The 25,796-nt window shown below is 42.1% G+C and overlaps 2 protein-coding genes across 5 annotated transcripts in view; both read left to right on the plus strand.

Annotated features, from left to right (window-relative positions):
- Positions 1-8,795: 8,795 nt before the first annotated feature.
- Positions 8,796-24,068, plus strand: LOC308112350 (uncharacterized protein). Of its 3 annotated transcripts, XM_080467822.1 has the most exons (13): positions 8,940-9,092; positions 11,342-11,455; positions 11,505-11,890; positions 17,288-17,335; positions 18,531-18,575; positions 18,745-19,083; positions 19,545-19,577; positions 19,696-19,755; positions 20,854-20,946; positions 21,179-21,280; positions 21,408-21,527; positions 22,024-22,129; positions 22,258-24,062. In XM_080467822.1, exons 2-12 carry the CDS (start codon positions 11,416-11,418, stop codon positions 22,084-22,086), a joined length of 1,329 nt encoding a protein of 442 aa, XP_080323948.1. In that variant the 5' UTR covers positions 8,940-9,092; positions 11,342-11,415; the 3' UTR covers positions 22,087-22,129; positions 22,258-24,062. The 3 variants fall into 3 exon arrangements, with proteins under 3 accessions (XP_080323947.1, XP_080323949.1, XP_080323948.1); XM_080467821.1 differs by having other exon boundaries at positions 8,796-9,092; positions 11,342-11,890; XM_080467823.1 differs by lacking the exon at positions 18,745-19,083 and having other exon boundaries at positions 8,796-9,092; positions 11,342-11,890; positions 22,258-24,068.
- A 949-nt stretch (positions 24,069-25,017) lies between these two features.
- gak (cyclin G associated kinase) overlaps positions 25,018-25,796 on the plus strand; it is a 30,297-nt gene continuing 29,518 nt past the window's right edge. Inside the window, exon 1 of one of the 2 annotated variants that reach the window (XM_080467652.1) lies at positions 25,018-25,421. In XM_080467652.1, coding sequence (XP_080323778.1) covers positions 25,280-25,421 — 142 coding nt within the window. In that variant the 5' untranslated portion in view covers positions 25,018-25,279. The remainder of the gene's footprint in view (positions 25,422-25,796) is intronic. The other variant, XM_080467653.1, reaches the window with a different exon arrangement.

Consider the following 25,796-nt stretch of genomic DNA (forward strand, 5'->3'; position numbering starts at 1 on the left):
CAGTAAAGCTTGGCTTTCATAAAGGCCTGATTTACAAAAACGTTGTCAGTATAAGAGTGTGCACAACTGAGTGGAACCTGATCTGTTAACGTACCCAGAGGATTACATATGAGAGCAATGCTAAGTAATACAGATGATTCATTTAGGCCTATTTACATGATAACGTTTCACGTGACAACACCGGAGTGTGTTTACACTGCAGCAGTGGACACACAAACAACGATGTAGTTAGTATGCCGGTCCACGGGAGGGCGCTGTTGCTTGATTTTGTTGTGAAACCACAGAGACAATGTCCCGGCGAGCTCAGTTGGTAGAGCATGAGAATCTCAAGGTAGTGGGCTTATGTCCCACGCCGGGCGCCACCTTCCCGTGGGCTCACAACCCGCAGGAAAGGTTCTTAATCGGTGCAATGTGATCCGCAACCCGGAAACGGATAAGTGGGAGAAAATGGATGGATGGACCACACAGACATGTGTGCAGAGAATAAAACGCTATAAACGTGAAGAAAATGGAGAGAACCCGACATCCGTATGGACTGATGACGCATCGGATGTTATCAGGGGTGAGTCTCAACTATAAAACTACTGATATGGACGATAAAACTAGAATATGGACAGCAGGTCATACTACTTGGGGGCCGCCATGTTTGTTTACAACTGGATGAGCAAAAGAAAGGGGAGGGAGAGGGAGAGGGAGAGATGTGCGCATGCTCAGTAAGAGCGCTCATAACCTCCGGCAGTCTCTGCAGGAGGGAATAGCGACCGTGAAAGAATCTTTCCACTTTGGGAGCTGGAATAACAACTTTGGGGATAGAGTGCATCCGCACACTGGTGCCGTGTAAACGGAACCCCCCAAAAGTGAAGAAAGGTTTGTGGATACACTCGTATCCGTTGTCGTGTAATACGGGGCCTTATTATTGTGTTTACCTTCATGAATATGGGATAAATGTAGATGTACGTTCACGCAAAATACTGTGAGGAGTTTATGCGAATAGATTAATGAACAACATGCAGTGTGATTTACAATGACATTGTTTATGAATGCATCTGTTTTTTTAATGTGTTTTAATGAAATGGTGCAGATCAGCTCAGCTTTTAAGCAGAGATGTGCCATTATTATGATAAGACACATTTCCTCACTTGGCCCTCTACCACTTGTATTTCTGAACTTTATTCAGAGATAGTTATTGTGTTTTACGCCTTTCGATGTCTTGCAATCTTTTCTGAATCTCTTCTGTTGCCCTGCTTTTTTCTGTAGCTTTGACTTTATGATGCGTCATCTCTTATATTGTGTTTTTCTTTTCTTTCTTTTTTTTGGCCAAATTCTGATTTATTTGTTGTATTCACACTGATATGTTGGAAAATGTCCACCACCAACACACTGAACTCCCGTTCCATTCAGTCACTCTTTAATGAATTAGAGCAAAAATTGTATGCAAAAACCATACACACTACTCTTTTTTTGATCACCTGCAAAACAAACTCAATTTATGCTTTACTCAGAATCTTAGTAAATCAGGCCCCATGTGTCTTTGTGCTAATAACTCACGTCTGAGTAGTTCAAGAGGTCAATCTGTTATAAACATCAAAGAAGCCTGCTTGTTGCTGTTGAAGAAGTCCTGCAGGAAGACTGACTGACAGCCAACTAAAAGCCACAGTCTGACATTGGAGGCCAGTCATACACAAGGTTTTAACTTGTTTTATCTTTGTGAAGGGTTGGAATTTTCTCTGTATTCTGCTGTTAAAGACATTCTGGTCTAGATTTAGAAGAAGAACCCCCCTGGAGGCAGCACATAGAGAGAAGAAAAAGCAGGTCATAGAAAGAGACATGACTGACAGAACAAACATTGTGCCATTGTATATGCCAGTTTGTCCTCAGAGGAAAGACCATTTTATTTATCTCACTAGTTGATGTGTGATACCAACACACAGTGGAGAGTCCCTGGCATCACTCTCTCTGATGATAATGAGTCTTTCCCTGCGCTGCTATCTTAGTCTGGTCTGTGTCTCCAACTCTTCATTAACACACTGTGTTTGCGAAGTCACAGCAAAAGTCAATCATGGTAATGTCCCAGTGTTCAGATTTAAGGTATTATTTACATTCACTAAAGCATTTAGTGAATGTATTTAAAGAAATAACAACCTCAATATATTACTTAAAAGGTGTGGGTTGCCGTAAGCGAGTAAATTTGGAATGCCAGAGGATTTTATGGGCTCATCAAGCTTGTTGAGTGGAATACATTTGCTTCAGTGTGTCTTTGACATGCTAGTCTAGAGGAAGGTTTTTCTCCTTTTGCCCAAATTAGCAAAAACAATGTGGGAGGGTTAAGATACAAGCTTTGAGAAGACTAGACATGGTTACGTCTTCTGAATTCTTACTGGAAAATGTTCTTCGCACACATAGATCTTCTAACACATCGTCATTCATATAGTTAACTACTCCAAAATAGTCTAAACCAGGGGTGCCCAACCCCGGTCCTCGAGGGCCCATGTCCTGCATGTTTTAGTTCTCTCCCTGCTTCAGCATACCTGAATCTAATGATGATGTCATCACCAAGGTTGTGAAAAAGCCCAATAACGAGCCCCTCTTTGAAATCAGGTGTGCTGCAACTGGGAGAGAGATAAAACATGCAGGACAGGGTCCCTCGAGGACCAGGGTTGGACACCCCTGGTCTAAACTATCCGATCACAACAAATATAAGCAACTAACCGTCATGACATTAAATCAAAAACGTTTGTGAATTTCGTTATATGAATATGACATGCGAAAATGTGTGATATACAAAAACATGGACAGATAGCAGTTTAATCAATTATCCTTGTAAGCTCTTTTGTCTTTTAATTCCATTTTGTACCACAAGATGCTGGAGTGAGTGTGTTCTCTGCCAATAACGACAGATATTGGTGAAAACGAAAAAAAAGAGTTCCGCTTCAACCTTGTATCTTGTAAGAAATATTAGTGATTCACAGTGATATGCAAATCAAATAATACAAATCGTTGCTTCCAATAACACATCAAATATCTGTATTTACATTGTAGTTAGTATTCTTAGATAAGCATGTTTTAAGGCTTGTTATACTGTTGAAGTTTCAGGTCCTGTTTCCTACGGTAGGCATCACTAATTCTTCTTCGGAATATGGGGGGGTTTCATATATAAAGCAGGACCACATCAGAGAAAGGACGAGGTGGGCCATTATGGAACTTACAGAAGACAGGGCAAGGCGTGAAGATAGAGGCCATCGTCAACCCCATAGGTTCAAAAATAGGCCTTGCCTTTCTGTGTAGAGTTTGCATGTGTGTCAGTGGGTTTCCTCCAGGTTCTCTGGTTTCCTCCCACAGTCCAAAAACATACATGAGAGGTTAATTTACTCCTAGGTGTGAATGTGTGTGTGTGGTTGTCTGTGTGTTTGCCCTGTGATGGAATGGCGACGTGTCCAGGGTGTATCCTGCCATCGCCCATAGTAAAGTGAGATTGACTCCAGTTTCCTACGACCCTCCACAGAATATATATGTATATGGTATAGAACAGGGGTGTCCAAGCTCGGTCCTCGCGGGCCGGCGTCCTGCAGGGTTTAGCTCTCTCCCAGTTGCAGCACACCTGATTGCAATGAGGGGCTCGTTATTGGGCTTTTTCACAACCTTGGTGATGACATCATCATTACGTTCAGGTATGCTGAAGCAGGGAGAGAACTAAAACATGCAGGACACCGGCTCTCCAGGACCGAGTTTGGACACCCCTGGTATAGAAGACGGGTGGATGGATGGATAAATCTAGATCCTAAAGTTTCAGCACGTAACTGTCATGCATGTGTGAAATGTCTCATTGCACTCTTACCAGGAACTTCATTAGCTACACTTCATTGTGTTCCAAGGCAGTGGTTCTTCCATGACTTCTCCATTTGGAAGAGGTTTCTGTTCCCCAAATAGTTATTTCTGAGATTGTAGCTGGGGATTGAGCTGAGTGAGACCACAGTGAATTAAGAGGCCAAGTATTTTGGCTCAGATGGTGCATAGCAGCCGTCACCATTGGCATGTGAATTGGTGAATGTGCCTAAAAGCTCTTTGAGAGTGCTGCAGAGGTGGAAATGTGCTATCCATATGAAGTTTATTTACTTTATACCATTATTTCATGTCACTTTAGGCCTTGTTTGAAACAGTCTGTTGTTTTCTTGTCTGATCCAGAAACAGCATTTGAGAAATAACATTACAATTTACCGTGAAATGATACAAGCCTCCAGCAAAGCCGATAAACTTCATTGTTTTTCTTAAATCTACATTAACTGTACACTATGCTCTGTTACCCATTTGATTTAATCAGCATAAATCCATACAGCATCTGTCAATATTTCTGTGTCAATGTATCCAGCACATGACCCAAATTTATATAAAGCAATAATGAGAGGGGAAAATCCCCATCCTAAAAATAGCACTTTCTTTGTCCAAGTGTGTGTGTGTGTGTGTGTGTGTGTGTGTGTGTGTGGGGGGGGGGGGGGGGGGGGGGGGGGGGGGGGGGGGGGGGGGAGATAACCCACTTTAGCTCAGGTACAGCAAACACCATGAATCTATTAGAAAGTGCTTATTCTGCTTTGACCAGCAGACTGTCAGCCACTGCCGTGTGACGCACTTTGCTGGATTAAATGGACAGCCATTGATCTCCCATGTTGTGGTCATAACTTTTACAAGGTGCAAGGGTGGTTTTTTTTTGTTTTAGTTTTTTTTTAGTTCCATTAGCTACTTTAGCTACTTTAAATGATTCATATCTGAGTACCAGACATCACTGGCAACATACTTATTTACAAGAGAAATGCTCAAAGATTGCTGAAATACCCCCCCCCCCCCCCCCCACCACCACCACCACCACCACCACCAGTCCATTAAACAATGTTAGTCGTTGCGTTTTCCAAAGTTAATGTCTCCAGTGAAAAGCAGCTCTGTTACTATTACACAATACTCCTGTTTACTTCAGGAGGAGCACCGCAATACTCCTGTACCAAGTCATCCTGAAAGCAACATGAAAAATGTGCATTGTTTTTCTCCTGTTAGTTCGCCACAATGAGCTTGATAAGTGGCTTTCAAATGACTTTAAGTGTGAATACTGTGTGTGATTGTGTGACTGGATGCAGTGGTTTGGCAACACGTCCAGCCAGGATGCAACAAGGGTATTAGAAAGAACAGGAACAAAAGGAAAGAAATTGATATATTTGATTAAACATTTTTCTTTTATAGGGTTCAGATGAAATTTTGTGTATGCTCGCTGCCGACGACTCTCTGTTCTATCATGTGTTTTTCACCAAAATCCTACTTGCTTTGACTGGGAAATTTTCCGCAGCTTTTTGCCGAATCGCTAACAAAAGTCATAGCACACTATTCCTGAATTGGCTGTAGATTTCAAGAGAGGTCATGGTCTCAGGACCACATTTTCAATATCTTGGTTTTGACTCGGTCTCGGCTCCTGATAATCTTGGTCTCTTCTTTTGCTCTTGTGTGCATTTTAGAACCAATATATTCTTCACTGAGTAACTCTTCTATACTTCGACTTTTAGACTTTTGTTACTTTCTGTGCTTCTGCTTGAGTAAAGAATGACAGTAATTATGCAAATTCTTCTTACTTTCTGTTGACACTGTCAGGAAAGTGATCCTTCCACTTTACGTTCATTGTTGATGTTGTCGTGTGGTTTTGCCCTTGAGTGCGTCACATCAGTGTTCCTGATATTCTGCTTTTTCAGTGTGATTTCACTGGTTGGCCAAAATAACCTCCCTTAATTCTGCTTTTCGGTTCAATGTCAATACAATCCATAGCCTCAGCTCCAGCCATGTGGGTTAGAATTACAATCGTTGATTCGCTTTAATTTTCACTAAGCCTGAATGTGAAAACCGTTTGTATTTGCACTGTACTAGGTCTTTTAATTAGATGCTAAAACTGTAAAGAGCCCTTAACTATTGTTGAACCATTCCTGTGCTGGGTATGTTTGAAACCCTTCAGCTATATGAAGTGACACACCTGCTCAACTGACTCGTGTTCATACCTGCTCCAGTTTCAGGAAGACTGAAGAAACAACCAAACTCGGTTGAACTCTTTTGAAGTTAAGGGAAATTCTAAGAGCTCAAACTAGAACTCTCAACGTGTAAACAAAAGTCCAGACTACTTGATATTAAACATTTTCTGAACCTTCTCACTGAATTAGGACATGAGTAAACTCCCGTCCATTAGAATAATTTACAAGAATTACAATATTTGACAGATCGAACCAATTGAGCATGTCAGAGGAGGAAAAATGACAGATAACCTTGTTGAGCCCTTAATGTGTACATCACACATCTCTGGCTGGTCTCAGTATGCTCGTTACCAGCTGAATGTCACATAATAACTGTGACATTCAGATACAGGAGTTATCTTGAAGGCGGCTTCAGCGGGCGTGTGATAGAAAGTACTTTAGAAAATCTGCATGTGGCTGCAAAAGTCAGATGGTAAATCATTCGGGACAGAGACGTTTAAAATGTGTGGCAGCTGACGCTGTGACAGTGATACACTCTGACTGTCATTCTGGAATGAGACACACTTGACTAGACAGTTTTAAAAAAAAAAACGTTGACTTGCTCACACATTTAAGAAAAATATGTGACTTCTTATACCTTCATGCACAGGCCAGTGTGAAATGCACTATCACTTTTGATTGTTAGTTGATAACAATGAGATATCCAATATATTCTAATAGGACTGATATAATCGGTTCTGATTGAGGATCTGTCTATTGTAATTTGTGAATGTTAAGCTATTGACAGTCTCTTGAATTGAATTTTGACATTGATTAAGAATCCCTAAAAATAAAAGACAATTTATGTGATGTGATGTGCTGCAGGTTATGCCTTTCAGACAATTACAGTCAATATAAAGATGTTTTGCTGAGACAAGTGGAAAAAAAAGGGGGGTTTCGATCATTTAGGCTTGTTCTAATGAATTCACGGATATTCATTTTTAGTTTTGGTAATTAAGTTCTTTGGCACAATTGGGCTATTCTTTTTTATAAGTCAGAAAACGTTTGTGACAACAGGCTAAAGTAATGCTCAACAGTTGCATCTCATTCCATACTGGCACCTACATTTCTGAGCTTGGCCTTAATATTAGTTGAGAGGTTTCAAATACAGTGCAGTCTGACTGCAGCCTCAGGTGTAATTTTGTAACTGGAGGCACTTACCTGCCATCCAGTCACTGATGACAGATATATGTGCAGTTGAGCTGTTGGCGTTGTCAAAATATATAAGAAAATAACATGGGACTAAGAACAAAACCCTGTGGTACACCACATCTCAAAGAAACTGTTGCGGAGGAAAAAGGACCCAGAAAGGCAGAGAAGGTCCACTCTGAAAAATTGGTGTTGTGTCAATAAAGGCACCACCTGCGACACCCAGGATGTTAATATTGATCTAGATATCACCTCTATCAAGAGCACTCAGTTCTATCAGTTCAAAACAAGAACGGCTAGATTCTGTATTGTTAGTGATTCTGTGAGATGTTCCGCTCTGATGCATCATGACAAATATTGATCTTCAGATATCTCTTTCTTTGAGCCATTTGATCATATCGGCGTACATCTTGTGATACATAAACTAAAAAAAAATGTGAACTTGTTTAAACGTGAAAAGAGCTCAATACCTGCCCGGAATTGTGACTTCATATTTCATATTTGCTAACTTTTGACTCTAATCAGCTCTTTTAAATGTTATCTTCAGTGATCTTCTTTCTCACATTGCCACCTCCTGGAAATTCAGAATGATCAGTCATCCTACTTGTATTAGATTTGGGGAGTAGCCATAAAAAAAGCACATAAGCTAACCTCGACACTACTGTGTGGCCCACTGACAACTCGTGTTACACTTAAAGACTTGACATTAGCTGAGCATTCTTTGCTCAATGATCAAGGTTTTTATTCATTTCCTGCAGCAGCTGCACGCTGTGGTTCCCCCAAGTCTTAGTTCAGTAAAGTGGAAAGGCCACCGGTTCAACGTGATAGTGCTGGTGACATGTGAAAGCACTGTGTGCATGTAATCCATCTGCCCTCACTGTTAGGAATAAATCAAGCTCCGAGCCCTCGAGCCCTCGGGCCCAGCGGCCATGCTGCATGCCATCAACTCTGTCTGTAATGGCTACAACATCAAAATCCTATAATAAAGACTCAACTGACACATTTACCCACACAGGACAGCCAATGTGAAGTCAATGAGTAAGGCTGAGATGATAGAAAGCAAAGCAGACATGATTTCTTCTTTGTTTATGCGTGTGGGATTGTACACACAGAGTTGGGAGACAATGTGTTCTCACAACTTGCAGTAAGCATGGAGGCGGTGGCACACACACACACACACACACACACATGTGTACACTGTCTTTCACAATATTCTGTGACACAAAAGCTTTTATTTGTCTCAGGGACTGATAAATTTGATAACAGTGAATGCATTGTTTATACTGAAGGGTTTCCTGATAGTTTCCCCCTGGTAATATACTTCAAATTATTACCACCATTGTTATATTATGGAATACAAAAGTACAAAGTAAAAAGTACTGCTACTAGTAACGATAGAATGTAGTTGTAGAAGTAAGAAAGGTATTTACTAGACTCGAGCATGTGCAGCATGGCTGCCATGTGTGCCAAAAAAGGTATGTAATCCAGGGAAGGGGGCGTGGTTCTCTCTCTCTCTCTCTCTCTCTCTCTCTCTCTCTCTCTCTCTCTCTCTCTCTCTCTCTCTCTCTCTCTCTCTCTCTCTCTCTCTCTCTCTGCGTTGATGGAGAGGTTACATAACATAATCCGCTAACTGATCAAGCTGTCCTGCACGTGCGCGTGACGGAGGTGGGGCTGAGTCCACGCTGTGCGCCCCTCGCGCTCTCCACGCCCCCATCCTCCAACCCGGTGCTCCCATAGGTCCCGTGCAAAGGTAACAGAGGGATCGGAGGCGCTTTATAAACATCCTCTGTGTTCGCTCGGCCTCTCTGCTCGTGTCATTTCTCCCCGGGTTGTTTTCCTCGTTTGCACCAGCCGCGCGTCAGGATGCCCAGCAACAGGAAGAAGAACGCCCGCCGCAGGAGGAAAGTGGTAAGTGGCTACAAGCGCACTTTACCCACCGGGTTGTTTATTCGGGTCAAGATCTCACCAAGCAGGCGTTTCACTCCTTTTCCTGTGGAGTCCAATGTTTTTGTTCAATTAGGACATTAGTAAGAAAAGAAAAGAAAAAAGACGCACCGGCCTCTGATATCAGTGCGCAGTTGATCCAATTCCAATTAAGCTTCTAATCATGCGATGGTACTGTACCATTAAAACGATTACCAACAAAAACGAGCAATATGGTTAATAGGTTTTGCGATCATAGCACCTGAAATAGTCGTGTGCTTATTTAACGGCTCACATTTAAGCTTTGTGGATGCTTTTCTGATGCGCGCAGAGAGCGGAGCGCTCTCCGAGCGCCGTGCGTAAAATCTGATTACAAACTACAAGACCGCTGCAATAAAACGCACCGATCTCCACTAAATCGACACAATACAACGAATCTGAGTTGTATGTGATTTTATCCGACTGTACGATAAGAAATAGCAGACAAAGAGACGTTTGCTTTTTTTAAATTTTTTATTTTTAATTCCTGCGCGTCATTTGTGCGCTTTGCGTTAAATCCCTCAAAGTGGATATTCCTCATTCAACATTTTAGTATTTATTTATTTTTTTTGTACTCAACCGTGAAAAGTTCCACCTTCTGGTGCGAATGAAGTGTCTTTAATGCTGGCAGCATCACACGGTGCATTGACGGCACACAGTGTCTTTAGTTAGGGCTACACTCACTACATAATTCAACACGCTCAAGCAACATCAAAAGTGACAGGATCATTTTAGTTACCTCCCCTCTCCTCTTAGGTAACTCGAAATGTTTTTTTCACTTTTGAACATTCAGTGCTAGAAAAGTGGGAGTGGGTGTGGCGTGGGGGTGGGGTATGGTGAGCGAGCAGGGGCTCTAGTTTCTTGAGGAGTGAAGGTTACTCCATCACTCAGCGCTGCATGGCCCCCTCTGATTCTCAACTTTGTCAAACACACATCTCTTTGTTTCATTGGTGGTGTGAAGAGGATCATTGGCTTCATCACTAAATGATATTTTGAAGTTTCTAGTTCTGCAAAGGCTTCTCAGTCTTGAATCCTTGTTGCATTCTCCCCCACCCCCCACTCTCCTAAGCCTGAAGCTTGCTGGGCTGTGCACTCAGTAACTCTCAACACCCCACAGCTGTATTTGGTAATGTGTTGACTGTAGGAATGCCTTGTCTGCCTTTTCGCCAGACTAGTGTCTGCACAGTTTCTCTGGTTCTTTCATAGTCCATCGGTGACGCGCTGATAAAAATGGCTCATGAAGTCATTTGCAGGCCCGTGTTATCACCAGTTCGCTTGGAGATATCAGGCCAAGGGGAGAGAAGGAGCTGCCGGACACTTGAAGACATCAAATTGGGAACTCCTCTTTGGGCACACATGCCTTTGCATGAGTGTTTCTCACCTTCATTCAGTATTAGGAATACACTGAAAGATTCAGAACAATCAAAAATATCCGATAGTGAGTTTCTAGATTTCAAGCTATGCATGGGCATAGAAAAGAGTGGGGTTGTTTTGACAGTGACTAGCAAGACAGGCACACACACACACACACATCAGCTTACATGCACACACACATGGTCTGTCAGCTTACAGTGCTGCAAATACCTTCCTGGCTGCCAGCCTAACAAAAGCATTTTTAGCGAGTGATTGTAACCTGATTAGAACCTGATTATGATGTGATTAGGTCCACTGTCTGCTCCGCAGGGCACCCATCGGTGCTGCTGACTCGCACGGTTTCCATTCCCGCTTCACCAGACCTGTCAGGACCGCTCTGATTCAACTAATTAGCCCCCATTATCTAACTAGCTTTGCTGGGCCCACTTCCAGTCATCCCCTCCCTCACAGTGGTCTGCTCTCCTAAAAAACGTTCATCAAAGCCTAAAGGGGTATTGTCCAGAGCTGAAAAACACGTCGGCCCTGCCTCGGATGGCATGCTTGGTATTTGTATAGACAGACATGTACGTGAATAAACCACTGACTCACAACAGCATCAGGAAAGGCTTTCAAATCGCCATTTACCTCTCTTTGTGTTGCATCTTTATCCTTATGCAGATGATTTTGCATATTCAATGCATAACTACACTTTAGCTTATAATAGAAAATGATAAATAATCATGTTATTTTAACATTTATTGTGTGAGAATGATCAAAGATTAAGCTCAATGACAAGACAACAATCATTGATCCAGATACTTGTGCGTTTTTCATCCTTGCAGCAAGCCCTGAAGAAAGCGATTGAAGAGAACCAGATAACCAACCCACAGGCTAAAGGTAGCCCAGCCATTGCAGTATGTGCTCCCCCTTCAGCCACCCCGAAGAAACCGGCTCCAGCTCCTGCTAAAGCTGCGGCTCCAGCTCCTGCTAAAGCTGCGGCTCCAGCTCCTGCTAAAGCTCCTGCCCCAGAGAAGATCCCTGAGAAGATCCCAGAACCTGTTCCCGTTGTTATCCCTGTTGTGGAGACCCCCAAAGTAGAACCAGTCCCAGAACCAATCCCAGAACCAGTTCAAGAACCAGTCCAAGTTCCAGAACCGGTTCACGAACCAGAACCAATCCCAGAACCAATCCCAGAACCCGTTTCAGTTGAGGTAAAGGCGCCTGAGGCCGAACTTGTGTTGCGTGAAGAGACTTGTGCAGAGGTTGAGGTTCCAGCACCTGTCGAGGAAGAAAGTGTTGAGACTCTACTCGTTGTGGAGCCCCCTACAGCTGAAGCTGCCGTACCGCAGGAGGCCGAACCTGTCATTCCTGAAATTGAACCAGTTACTGAGGTAGGAATGCTTTTCTCTTACATTCATGAACAATGATTCGAACTTTGAATGTTGACCATCAAGTAAAACATGTTTGGTAGACACAGATTAAAAATGTTACCATATCTGAAAATCTTTTTTTAAACACTTCATGACGCTGGTTTAGCCCCCGGCTAGCTCAGTTGGTAGAGCATGAGATTCGCAATCTCAAGGGAGAGGGTTCATGTCCCATGCCGGGCGCCACCTTCCCGTGGGCTCACCACCCGCAGGAAAGGTTCTTAATCGGTGCAATGTGATCTGGCTGACAGTGCTCAGACTGCCACCCCCGCGACCCGGAAACAGATAAGCGGGAGAAAATGGATGGATGATGCTGGTTTAACCAAGTAGACAATAGGCCATGTATAGCATCTCACCAGGGTTTGGGTTAGGATCCAGTTTGCTTGTTGCCACCAGGAATATGGCTAGAACACGTGGAGCCTTGTAAAAGCAGCAAGGCAGGATTGGTAGAGCCCGTAAAGACAGAGGGAAGAATGTGTTCCATTTAACCGTTGGGCGGAAAATAGTGGAGCGACTGACAGCTGCGTCAGGGAGAGGATTGGCTCGACTTTGACGTTGGCTATAGTAAATCAGAATTCATCTTAAACATGTGTCTTTCAGTTGTGGCCTTTTTGGAAAGGCAGATGGGGATTGTATAAGTTGTAAGCGAGTGTGTGGTTTCGAACTGAGGTGTTGATCGGCTATCTGGATTTGAAGATGTATATCAAAGATTCAACTTCATCAATATATAATCTTTTTTGTTTGAAGGTTGGCCTTAGAGTTGGTGGTTGTTCATCCGAAAAAAATCCCAAAGTGTACACTTTAACTGTCTAGCGTCTTTCATTGCACATCTAAGTTCTCACACTTGGTATTTGACTCAAAATGTATGGTTCCAGACTTTATTTTTGCCTTGCAAATATCTAAAACATCCGTACGAAATGGCAGACTAGCCCATCAAGCACTGTACGTTGGGGACAGAACGTTCTGTGTCGGCCGCTGCGCCGCACATACATGTAAATCTTCTGAGTCTCAGCTCAGACTCAGACTGGTGCTGTCCTCCAGCAAAAGAGCCGTGGCCCCACGTGGCGCACATGCGTGTGCTCACAAATGTGTTGATGGACACGTGAATGCAGGCATCAGAGGAGAAGCAAAGGTACTATTCGTGGCCGTGGTGTTACGACTTGTCTGAGTTCTCCGGTGGTTTTCTCTGGTCATCGACCCGTTCGCTTAGGACGTTCAGCTTGTAAACTCCGGCCCCCGGAGGCTTGTGGCCTGTATCCGCTTAGCTATACTGGGCCTGTAATGGGGTTTCTATAGGAGATGCACTGACCGTCATTATGTAGTTTTATGCTTTTGGCTGTATCCACCCCCCCTTTCCGTCCTGTCGCCTCGACCTCCCTCCTCCTCTCCCTTCTCTCCCTCCCTCCCTTCCATCTATCTCACAGCTCAGTTCTCCCTTTCCCTTCTTTCCTACCTTGCTTCTTCACCGATCGCAGATGTGCTCGGCTCAGACGCACAGAAACTGACCGTTCAGACATTCACGCACCTTCTTAAACCGCAAATTACACACTATTGCAGCCTATGTGCACATTATTCAAGTAAACCTTTATTCACTTTGTTTTATAAGCTTTTCTTTTTTTTTTGAGTGCACCTGCAACACAGTCTTGCACGAAAGCGTTCAGCCTGCGCGTCAGGCTAACATTTAGCTTTGCTGGTTGATAGGTGGTAGGGTCAAAACGGGCGTGAATGGGGCTCGTGTTCAGCTGGCTTTGGGGCCAACGCCAGGCCCCACCGCTCCTCGATGTGGTCACGGAGACTCAGGTGAGTGTGAACCCACCACCCTGAACTGCAGACCTGCTGAGCGTTTCGTTTTACGTTTTCTTTTCTCTCTTTTTCATACGACTGTACGAAGCTTGGAGCGATGGTAGGCGTGGCTTTTGGCTAGGTTGAACATTGTGTACCCACTCCTTGCGTCGTGCTCCCATTCTTCCCCCTGTAGAGTCCCTTTGCCCCCCACCCCCACCCCACCATTTCCTCTGTCCTTCACTTCTTCTCCTCCCCTGCTCCTTTTCTCTCCTGTCTCGGTCTCAGAGCCATTATTAGCCTGTGCGTTCAGCACTTCTTCATCAGTGCATCTTCCCTTTATCATCGGGACTTTGCTTGAGGGAGGCCGGGGCTCCGTTGGGGGACAGTGAGTGCTATGTTTGGGAGGTGAGGGAATGCATTGCTGCTTGTTGAAGCGCGTGTCTCTGTGATGCATACTGTTCAGCCTTTGGTATTTGAGCACTGAGGGGGAGCTTACGTGGACAGCTGCCTCGACCTTTTTAGAGTCTGTGACAAGCTCCTGCTGAAGGCATGACTCGGGGGTTCATCCACTTTCAAGCTTCCCAGTAGTTAACAAGCAAACCCATTGACTTTAATGACATGTGAGGGGTTTTTAGAGAAAAGGAGAGGGAAAGAAAGACTGCAGCAGACAAAGGTAGCTACTAAAGGTGAACCAAGTTGGAAAATGATCAGTTTGTGTGGAAAACCATGTGTAGACCCTCCTCCTCCTACTCCTCCTCCTCCTCCCCTCTCCGTCTTTCCTCCACATATACACACATACATTCACCGCACTTCTCACATTTCCTGGCAACTTTTATAGGTTTGTTTTCAGGGACAGTATGGACCTTTGTTAGCTCGAGCATTCACTGCACATCGCCTACATCTCCACCCCTCTTTTGTTTCTTTATTACGTGGGCTTCTGTTTAACAACTTCTCTTTTATACACCACAATGCTCTTGTTATTTTGTTTGGTACTTTTTTTTTAAAACTGTATCGTCCTTGCTAAATCAAAGTAGACCAAGTTTTGCAAGATGGCCTTCTAATGTGGAGATAGCAACAATACCCCAGGTTTTTTTCTGAATATCAGAGCTACTGTGTTTGAAAAGCATTAAGACGGAGTGTGGTTTTGAGAACATGGTGTTCTGCTGGAACCTGCTAACTTCTCCAAGCTTAAACATCATGCTGAATTCCTTAACATTGTCTTTAGTTCAGTACTTCTAGCCAACTTTTCTCCAACTTTTCTTAGTAGTCAAGCAAACTAAGGTCATGAAAAGGATCATAAAGGTTTAACATGGAGAAACATTGCTGTACATGTCAGAACTTGAGAATGGTTGAAATCCATTCCATTTGCATACCAGGACATGATCTAGGTGCATGTTTTTATAATGCAACTTTACATGGCATGTACCCAGAGAACAGTACAGTCGCTTTAGCTGTCCTTCTTTGTCATATTATGGCCGATGATGGTGTGGTAAATTTTAGTAAAAGTGCATTTTGTTTTAGAAATGTTGTTAACTTTGAAAGATAATTATTATTTAAAATCTTTGTGTATATAAGACCTAAAATGTGAAAGTTAAACTGATGTTGGTGACCTGTGAGTACACAGTGTCTGGAGTGATTTTTAACTCCCTCAAAGTTAGCGTTAGCCAATCAATTTAACTCTTGTTTCGATTGCGTTTTAATGTTTTGATCTGTGTCTCTATTTGAAAAATATAAACAATTTCCCCGTCCGTGACGTCCGTCCATTATAGACCCCGACAGTGCACGATAGAGCATAAAGATGGAGGTGACAGCCGTTGAGTACACGGTGTCCTTTTTGAACTGCTAGCTCCTCTTAGCTGTAGAAATTACATTCACTCATTAGTTAATACTAACCAAGTGTAAATAGCTTAAGAGTATTTTAAACAACATATAATACTATAATACAGAACTTACAGAACTTGAACTAGCTCCGTCATTCACTTGGGTTTTGTTAATCTGACATCTACATTTTAATTGTTGGAATTATAAACTGGAAAAAAAACATTTTAGAATGATTCATACAATGAATAGAAGCATTCTTTTCTTAATGCAGGCATTAAAGAGTGAGATCAGCTCTGGTTTAAGGCTGCATCTGTGTTGAGATCAGTTTGGTACAAAGTGTTCTGCTGCTGGGACAGACCAGAGGGGGGGGTGTATTCTGTATGTAGCCACACGTGTGCATGTGTGTGTGCATGTGTGAGCATTTTACTGCCGAGCAAAAAGAAGGCATACAGCCAGCCCAACCCCCCCTTCAGTCCCCTATACCATCCCTCCAAGGCTTTACCGGAGCATATATTTACCCTTCTCGTCTACGTGTGCATATTTGCCCACTAGGCCTTTTGCGAAGTATTTTCTAAAACCCCACAGAGTGCAGTCCTCATTTATTGATTCGCATATCCAAAAGAAAGTTGTGGAGGTTGTCAGATAGTGACCGATTTATCATGTTTTTGTGTGGTCAAACATACAAAAAGTCGTAAGTCGGCGGCCGACTGTCTTGTGCGTGCATTAAACTCGTCCTACATTGAAGAGAAACCGGTGCGAGACAGGAGGTTAAATAATTTATTGCCGGGCTTAAGAGGCGTACAATATTTATGCACCGCTCCCTGTGAGTGCCATCACCGCTCAGAACACTTGGCTGCACAAGGGGGCGTTGCCGGTGGCCGATTAGGCGGCTGGTGGTAGCCAAAAAGAAATCTGGGTGACCTGGATCCTAGTCTGAGCATTTTGGGGAATCGAAATATGGAAAAATAACATTTCAATAAGATTAATTGAAGGAATTAATCTGAATTAATAAATTGCATCTGAATGAGCACTGAATATATAAAGAAAGGTGCATTTAAAATGAAGAAATTTGCTTGCTTGTTGGTTTTCCGATGGATATAAAAGAGTTTTGTGAACACAGAAGTACTGAGAAGGGGGAGTAACAGCTTCCTGTTATGCAATTGGTTGTAACATGCCTGTAAAAAGCATAATGTTCCTTCCCTCCTGCCCAGCTTCAGCTACACACAAAGCACAGTGTCTACACAGTGTGTGTGCTTTAGTTGTTTGTGTTTATGTAGCCCAGATAGATGATCTGAAAACATTCTAAATTGAGCCCGTTTGAATTTTTCTCCTTTTTTGGACGGAGAAGACATTCTCACTGGGGTTTCCCAGTTGAACTCCTTGAAGAAATCAGTTCTGCCTGATGCGCTTTGGCGCAGATCGATTTGCTTTGGGGACATTTTTAGGCTTCCTGTGTGCACTCCTCCCAAAGCTCGACCTTTAAAAAGTCACGAAATAGGAATAGTATACAGTGTAACATGAGAAACACATTTTTAACTGCTTGGTATAATCGTAAACATGTCCCAAAGAGCCTTTTATAATTAGACACACTTTTTACCAACCATATACATTCAGTTGATAAACATTTGTGTTTACTTTTTGAGGGCTCTTGGGCTTCTTGGGATTCCCCTTTTACAAAATGGACTTCAGTATCAACAAAATTGAATGATATAAATTGTCACGTTTTAAAAATAAAATTCTGTATTTCTGTTATAGGTTGTACCCTCAGCTGAGCCTCCACTGGAGCTTCCTGTGGAGAGTGAGGTAAGAAAAACGTTTTTTTTTGAGCCACGCACACCTTACTCAAACATGGAGTGGGGCAGTGAAACTCTGCGGTATGTGCCAGAGGCGGCTCTGGCGTCAGAAAGACCAGTGCATAACTAAAACTGACACTTCACAAGTCGGACCAGTTTTGATAGTTTGAAAAGCTGATAATAGGCTTAGTGACATCTGGTCTCACTGTGAGACTATTGTGAGTCTGAGCTTGCACGTTGTTCCTGTGCATGGATTTATTTTGATTGCCTGCAAGTGAATAAAGTGGATAAGATTTGACGATTACAAGCTTCAAAAGCACTGAAAAGATAGAATGTAATAAATGAATAGATAATAATAATAATACATGCTGCATTTCTGGGAGAAAAAACTATGTATAGTGGATGACATTGTCAATATAGTCATTCATTGAGGCTACAAACGCAGCAATCATTCATGATTGTAAAAAATATTTTACTATTTTCATACATTAGTAGCTTCTACTAAGTTATTGGTTCTTACAGGAAGTTTTTTCCATTGCGTTATAAATTGCTTGCCTATGTGGAATAATTTTTCTCTGTAAAAATACCATTGGCACTATATAGATAAAACTAAATTCCATTGATGCAGAGTTCCATTTTTCTTTTGAAAAAACAAAGATTTTTTTCTGTCTTTAAACCTTTGTCGTAGAAGGAATTTCTAAAACTTTACTTTCCATTCAGTTCAATATATAAGATTTATAGAGGCATTTAAGTGTTGTTTTGCTTGCATGGTGTAAACGGCAGCATGCATTAGCACTGACCCACACAAAGCCGCCACTCATGCGCTTTAGCCTCGGAGCAGCAGTGAGTGAACAGAAGACAATCCCTTCAATAGAAAAGTGTTGAAAGCTGCAGTGAAATCACAGCTTTCTGAGTAACGGCCCCACTTCGCCTGACATCACATTCTCTTACAGTCACAACACTAATCACAAAAAGGTTTAATTCACCAGCAAATCTCTCATTAGATAAAAGATCACTCTGATATGAATTACTGACAAAACAATCATAAAAACAAGGTAATAAGAGGTTTGATTTGCAGAAGCAAAACATTTAGTATGAAAGTAGCAATTATGTAGCCGCTCCTTTGATGATTGGATTATTTATTAGATCATTTGTTGTTATGAATCGTCCTTCATTTTAGTTATATGCAATATTTCATTTTCCAGGTTACAACAGTCGTCACCACAGTTACAGAGACAGAAATCGTGCAGGTAAGACGCGGTTTCACACTAGTTATGTGATCATTGATGTGATGAGTTTTGATCATGCATGTTACCTGAGTGTCCTGTCACACTGTGTTCATGGAGTAACGCTGTTACGATCAGTGGTTGCATGTTGCATGGCGTCTTAACGTGTGCCGTGTTGACTTTGCATGTGCAGACGCATGACGTCTGCGAAGTGGAAGCCCCTGCAGTGGAAGAAACCTCAGCCGAAGTCGAAACAGAAGAAGAAAATATCATACCAGAGCCCGTAACAGAAGCCCCTGAAGAGCCAGAAGAAGAAGAAGCTGCTGTAACCGAGGAGACTTCTGCCGAGGTAGAGCTTGCACCGCAGGAAGTGGCCACAGAAATCGTGGTGGAGGAAGTCTTGGAGATCAGCGCGCCCGAGCAAGAGGTGGAAATAGCTGTTTGTGAAGCCCCCCGACCAGAGGAGGAAGAGGATAAAGGGGAAATTGAAGTGTTGGCTGAAGAGGAAGCTGAAGATGTTGCAATCACAGAGGTGCCACCTCATTTAGAAAACTACTGTCCTCTTCTTTTCTGTGTTTCCCCATCATTCCTATCAATGGAGCGAAACCTCTTACTGCACATTTTGTTTGTGTGACTTGTTGGTGTGCTGCATGTGGTTTAAAGCAGTGTTTCCCAACCTTTTCTCTGACTCACCAAAACATTACAAGAAGGCCAAACACTCATGAACTTATAAGAGTAGACACCTTCCCAAACTGTGGTTTTCGTTCTTCAAAAATTCATTCTGATCACCTTAATCACAAACACGGCCTTGTGCTCCCCAGGTTGGAAACCACTCTTTTTGTTATGTTTTGAGGCCTTGGTGTTTGTTGTGGTATACTGATATTCAAACAGGCTTTATGAAGCACATTTTTCCCACATTCCTCACCATGTTATCTCATCTATATGAAGCCAAAACCTATTAGCAAAGTCTGAAAGTGTATTTCTTTTGTTCAGGATGTTCCGGTCCAATCATTTGAAATGCCAACGGTAAGAATTTTCGCATTGAGCCTGAAAGTACATTATGAAGCTCTTATGACTTTTAATTGTCCTTGTCGTATAATTAATGCTGAACGTTACCCTCTGAATGTGGACCTTTTGTTTCCAGCTGCCACAGGTCATCCCTGAGGTCCCTGCAGAAGAATCCCCCCTTGCTGATGCCAAAGAGGTAAGAATAGAATAGAATGGAATAGAATAGAATAGCTTTATTGTCATTGTATGTAACATATAATGAAGTTACAGGTGCTGCTCTCTTTTTGCATCAATACTAAGTGTAAAAAAGGGAACAAATCAAACACGTGAGACCAATTATAAGGTAACATGAAACAGGATTGCATGTGATAAATATTAAAACAATAATATTCATCTAGTTATTTATCTTATAGTCCACAAATAAAACCTGAATAATGAATGAACAAACAATTAAAAAAAATGTTTTTTTAAACAAATGAAGTTTTCAAGTAAACGCTTAAACTTAGTTATTTTTCATTAAATTAATTAAATGTTGACTCACCTATTTTTAAGAACCCCCCCCTCAATGAATCTTTGGCGCCCCCCAGTGGAGGTCGGTTGGGAATCACTGATCTAGACAACAGTAAACACAGGGAAGCGACCTCCTTACATCTATATCTTATGTCACCTCATGTTACTCACAATATACAAAAAAAAACAAGCAGCTTAGTTTTACTATTTATTTCTAAAGTAACTGTGGCTGAAACATGCATTTCCAAAACATCATTTGTTTTAAGTGTAATGAGATTAATTTGAATTATGAACAAAAACCTTTTGTGCTAAAATATCAGTGTGACAACAGTTGCTGACTATATATAGTAGATATAATATACCTCTAATTAGCACGAGAAGTGTCGATGCTTTTCACTGCGCCTGGATTTCATGAGCTTACAATGTGAAGAATATCCTCATCCTTACTCATTATGAAAATCCCTGAATTAATTGAACAATTGTATATTTGTGCAGAGGAATGACATAAAACAACATACTGTACCAAAAGGCCAAAACTGGTTTAAAGCCAGAATTTCTTGCTGTAATTTGACCGTTCTAACCACTTTTAGGCCGCGCAATTCTTTCAAATCTTCATAATTGATTTGACCAGGTGGCTGATTGCTGCAGCCAAAAGTAACTGGCATGTGCAATGTTTCTTGTCTCCAGTTCCTCAATAGTTCATGATAAGAAATATAGACATAGCAGGGTTTTTTTCAGCTGGTGGCATTTTCCTTTCTCACTTTGTTATTTTCTTGCCCCTCAGCTCATAGAAGAAGCATTGGTTGAAGACTTTGTTGTGACAGAGTCTGCCTCAGCAGTGGAGAGTGCCATCGCTGAGTCGGCTGCTGCAGAGGAGGTAAGACCCATGAAAAGAAACAAAACATCTAACAGACATTGCAGCTGTTGCATTTTATAACACAGCATTTTGAGAGCTTGCAACTTCAATTCAAAGTCTTCTGAGCTTCATCAGAAGCAGATTTTAGCTGTCGTTTCTCTGTAAACGGACGTCGTTTTCAAAATGTCGTCACCTATACACTAAACTTTTTGTGAAGCAAAAACTGAAGTTCTCCTTCCTCTGTGACTTGTAGGAAACCATGGCCATCACTGACACCCTCAGCAAGCAAAAAGAAACTATGCATATGATTCCTGCAGAGCCTGAGCCCGATGCACCTGCAATGGAAGCTGTCATTGTGAGTCTCCCTCTTTGCATCTCTTTCCGCTCCATTTTGATTATTTCAGTGCACGCCTTCACTCCAAAGAGAGCCTGAGGCTATCGTCCACCTTATCTCTGACCACTGCTTATCCTTTTGTACGCAGGATGCTGCTGCTGCTGAGCAGACGTGTCCGGAGAAGCTGCCGGAGGAGCCAAAGCCACAAATCTGCGACATGGCACATCAGATGCAGCTCGCAGTGGAGTCTGTGCAGCTCAACTCAGTGGTACATATATATTTAAGATTTATTAAAGCTTATAAAACATGGGGCCCAAGGTAAATGGTCTTAAGCATAAATATTAATATAATATGCAGACAAAGATGCCAGGCAGTAGTGAGAGGAACAGCTAAAGCTTAAGACTAGTATAGTATAGAGTATGCTCTATAGTATTTGCAATCAGACCCTGACTAATTACTTGGGGGGGGGGGACAATAACATGAATAATAATTGTGTCGGTGCTTCCACCAACATGAATCCGCCGTGCCTTGCTTGGGGAAACTCGTATAGACAAAATAAACAGTTAGAAATAAGAAGCACGACTTCACCTCCTCTCAGCTTTGACCACAAAGTAAAAGACCAAGAAAACACTGCGTCTTTCTTTTGTCTTTTCTCTGTCGGCCCTGAGACAAAATCCCAAAAGAGTTTGTTACAGTGGCTATATGTGCTATGCTGTACTTGTATACATACACCGAACTGACTGAATTTCTGTATTTTTCCTCAGGAGATGACCATGGACACAACGTTGAATACACACATAGTTCAAGAGGTTCCCATTGAGGGCTAAAACCTCAACACACAGTTCAGAAGACCTTTTTTTTTCTCTCTTTGTAAGTTTCTCACAACATCAAATCTGCCCTTTAATATAATCTGGATTTCACTCTTCAGTTGACATTTCCGTTCTGACCCATGTTGTTAACCCTTAAATGACTTTCCCTTCCCTCCCTGTCTCTTTCAGATTCCCCCTTGGCCAATTGGAGGACTTGGAACATTGTAGGGAGTCAACCGACCAACCCTTTTTAATTTTTTCAGGCTTAGGACGGGACCGCCAGGAAATCGCAGGGATATCCACACTTCGAAGTGCCTTTCCTGTCCTGGTTTCTGTTAAAACATCAAACCAAACGTCATGGTGCTGCGTTAAAGGCAGCACAGCAGGCCGACCGTGGCTCCTCCAAATCTTTACCCTACCATCTAAAACAAAAAAAACCCAAAACAAAAAGTTTGAAAGCAGAACGTCTGCGTCACTGTATACGCTTATCACATGTGAATATTGAAGCATTGCTGAATGTGCCTACAGTGCGTACCAAAACCGATGTCTGTGATAGAGGAACAACTTGTTGTGTTTTGTATTTCAAAATCACTGCGACACATATGCAAACTTTCCCCTTTAGCCTCAATTTCTGTTTCTCTTTTCACTTTTTTTTTTTTTTTTGTCCTTTTGTAATTCGTTTTTGTATAGACCATATGATGTGCTACAGTTTTGTCTTCAAAGCCCATGTTCTGGAGTGGAAATACAAAGTAGTCTGAGCTGTTGACTGGCTGACTTGACCTTTGAAATAAAGCTGTAACTTATCATTACGTACTGAGTTTGCTTGTTTTATCTGAATACTACATGGACATGCAAATGTTTAGAGGAAGTCAGAAAACAAATGTCAGTATTTCTGTGAGAAGACCATGTGTGAAGATGATACTTGCATCATGCAATATCATACATCCTTTTCTGACACCAGGGGTGTCGAACATGATGCCCGTGGGCCAAAACCGGCCAACAAGATGCTCCAATCTGGCCGCCAAGCAAAGTGTAAGATGTTTTAAAGGAAAAAAAGACTTTCAAACAAATGTCTTAAGAGTAGCAGAAACAACACAACACTGAGATCTGTGCTGAGATATCAGTGATGCTGTCGTCAAAAATAGCAAACTAGTATTAGTCTCTGAAAGTGAGTTTGTTAAAAACAAGCATAATGCAACAGCTTTGGGAGAAGTTTTAGGGACATTTTTTTTTTTTTTTTTTACCAAAAGGTTTCAATAAAATGTGCTTTATGTTGAGATTGTAGTCATTTTCCATGGTAATTGTTTGGTTTTGTGAATATATATAAATCTTATACACTGCGTCACAACAAAGAAAAATTTGAAAGTTTAAATTACAGGGCTGTCAAAATTAGCGCATTGATGGGGGATTAATCCATCATCACGAATAATCTGATTCAAATGTTTTAATGCATTTGCAGTGCAGAATAAAGGAATGTCTCCCCAGGCTCCATCAATTCCCTGCATCCCATTCATTGTGAAACGCACAGTGGTGCATGCTGGGTGCAGTGTTACACATTTTGATTGTTACACCTGCAGTGCGTTGCCACGGAGCTGGCCTCAGCTTATTTGCATAAAGAAGAATCCAGGCAACGTTGAGCAAATGAGGCGCAGGGTGCGGCGGCCCAATGCATCGTAAAACCTTCGTGAAACGTGTAAGCTTGCTGTAATGGAACCAGAATGAGGAGAGATTCAGCAACTGCACAGCTCATATCTCACCTCAAAAGATTTGTGAAAAACTTATTGCTGAACTGTTTTAGGAATAAAAAAGGAAAGTTTGTGACCAAGCCGCCATGTTGGTTTGGTTTAAAGTTCAAGTCGACTCAGACAATGTCAGTTTGTCTTAGTAGCTGCTGAAGAAGGAGTAACAGGACATAAATGTGGAATTTGTTTTGAAAAAAAGAACCTTTTTGTGAATATGAGCTGTCAAAGGTGTTTATTAAACACGTTAAGTTTATTTATATATTCTCTTACTTCTTGAGTCTGTGTCTGTGTGTGAGTGTGTGACTGTGTGTGCGTATGTGTGTAAGCAAATAAAACACATCACCTTAGCAGGTGTTTGTCCACTAGATGGCAGACGACACACGCGTCACACCATGAAGACTTAAACTTGACACGTGTCAAACTCATTTTGGTGCTTCTGCTTCTGCTTCTGCTTCTGCCACTGACAATGTGAATTTTTAAAAAAGAGAAAAAGAATAGATAAATAAACAAAAATCCGTACAAATGCTGCTGAACATATTTAACAAGGGAGTATCATGATCTAGCAAATAATATTAAAAAGAGATATATTACAACATGAATAAAAATGATGTAGTTCACATAACTCATTAATATTCGGGGCAGATTTATTCCTGATAGATGCAAATTCTCAGACAAGAAATATTGCTTTATTGAATTTAAAACACATTTCCAGCAATAAATCTGTTCTATTGAACAAAACTCTTCAAAAACAAAAAGCAATTACAAGCATTCAAATAGGTATCATCTTTAATGAATGTGGATAATTTATTTCCTCCCCAACACTAGCTTTGGTCAGTATGTCAGTTGTACATATATATATATATATATATTGTGCATTTCTTTACATTGTTTTTGTGTACAACTGTATTGCTTTTTAATTGTAGAAATTGTTTAAAATAAATTTTAAAAAGACAGCAACCTCGTTTTAAAGTTGAGCGGCTACATGTCCTCTGAAATTATCCATAAATACTATCAACATGTCTGAAATGAATTATTAGAATAAAGGTTTTTTTTTCTTTGTTTTCTTTGTTGTTGTTTTTTTACTTTAAGTATGGGCGGGGTGGCCTTGATTGTTTTGCCTCCCATTTTAAAAAGTCATCGGAGCAATTTCTCTGAAGATTAGTCCTCCTCCAAACGTGACGTGGCTGCGCGCGTCCAGACGTCACATGACACCGTTCTGACGTCGGCAGCCGTTGCGGAAGTGAAGTGAGTGGTGATGGCGGCCTGGTCGGAGTAGCAGCAGCAGGAAGAGGATGTTCACCTCCAGCACAGGAACAATACCATATCATTAGAAGTTTCCGTAACAATTTGGCCACCGGCTGCGGTTGTTTCTGGCTCTCCCGCGGGACTTCCACACAGCTCCCCACCCCCTCCCCGGCCTCCTCCCCCGGCCTCTCGCCGCCTGACTCGGAGCTTCACCCGGTGTAAAAATGTCCCTCTTCCAGTCCGCTTTGGATTTCCTCGCCGGGCCCGGCTCGTCCGGAGCCGCCAGCCGGGACCAGAACGACTTCGTGGGGCAGGTCGTCGAGCTGGGTGACATGAAGCTGAGGATCAAGAGGGTGATCGCGGAAGGTGAGAAGCAGTTTAGAGATGTTGGTCACGTCTCGGTGGCTAACCGTGCCAGCTAACGGGCTAACATAACCGCAGTGGTAACGAGTGAGTCAACGGGTAAACACCGGCTGATCGCCCGGTTCTGACCCGGTAGAGAAATATTCCACCTGCAGATTGTAATGTATGGATATTAGATACATCAGCGTGTCTTGAAGGAGACTGTCAGTACAACCTGTTCAGCTGCATTTGACCTGTTTACTCAACAGTTAGCCGCATACCACACAGTAGTTTAGATAAGGAGGAAAACACGAAGATCACTAACAACTTGTCATTTTAGTTTAGAATAACATACTTGTTCGAACTCTTTTTTAAGAATATATTCATTTCACTGAACGA

Source organism: Lipophrys pholis (assembly GCF_963383615.2).
Source record: "Lipophrys pholis genome assembly, chromosome: 7".
In the NCBI taxonomy this organism is placed as follows: Eukaryota; Metazoa; Chordata; class Actinopteri; order Blenniiformes; family Blenniidae; genus Lipophrys; species Lipophrys pholis.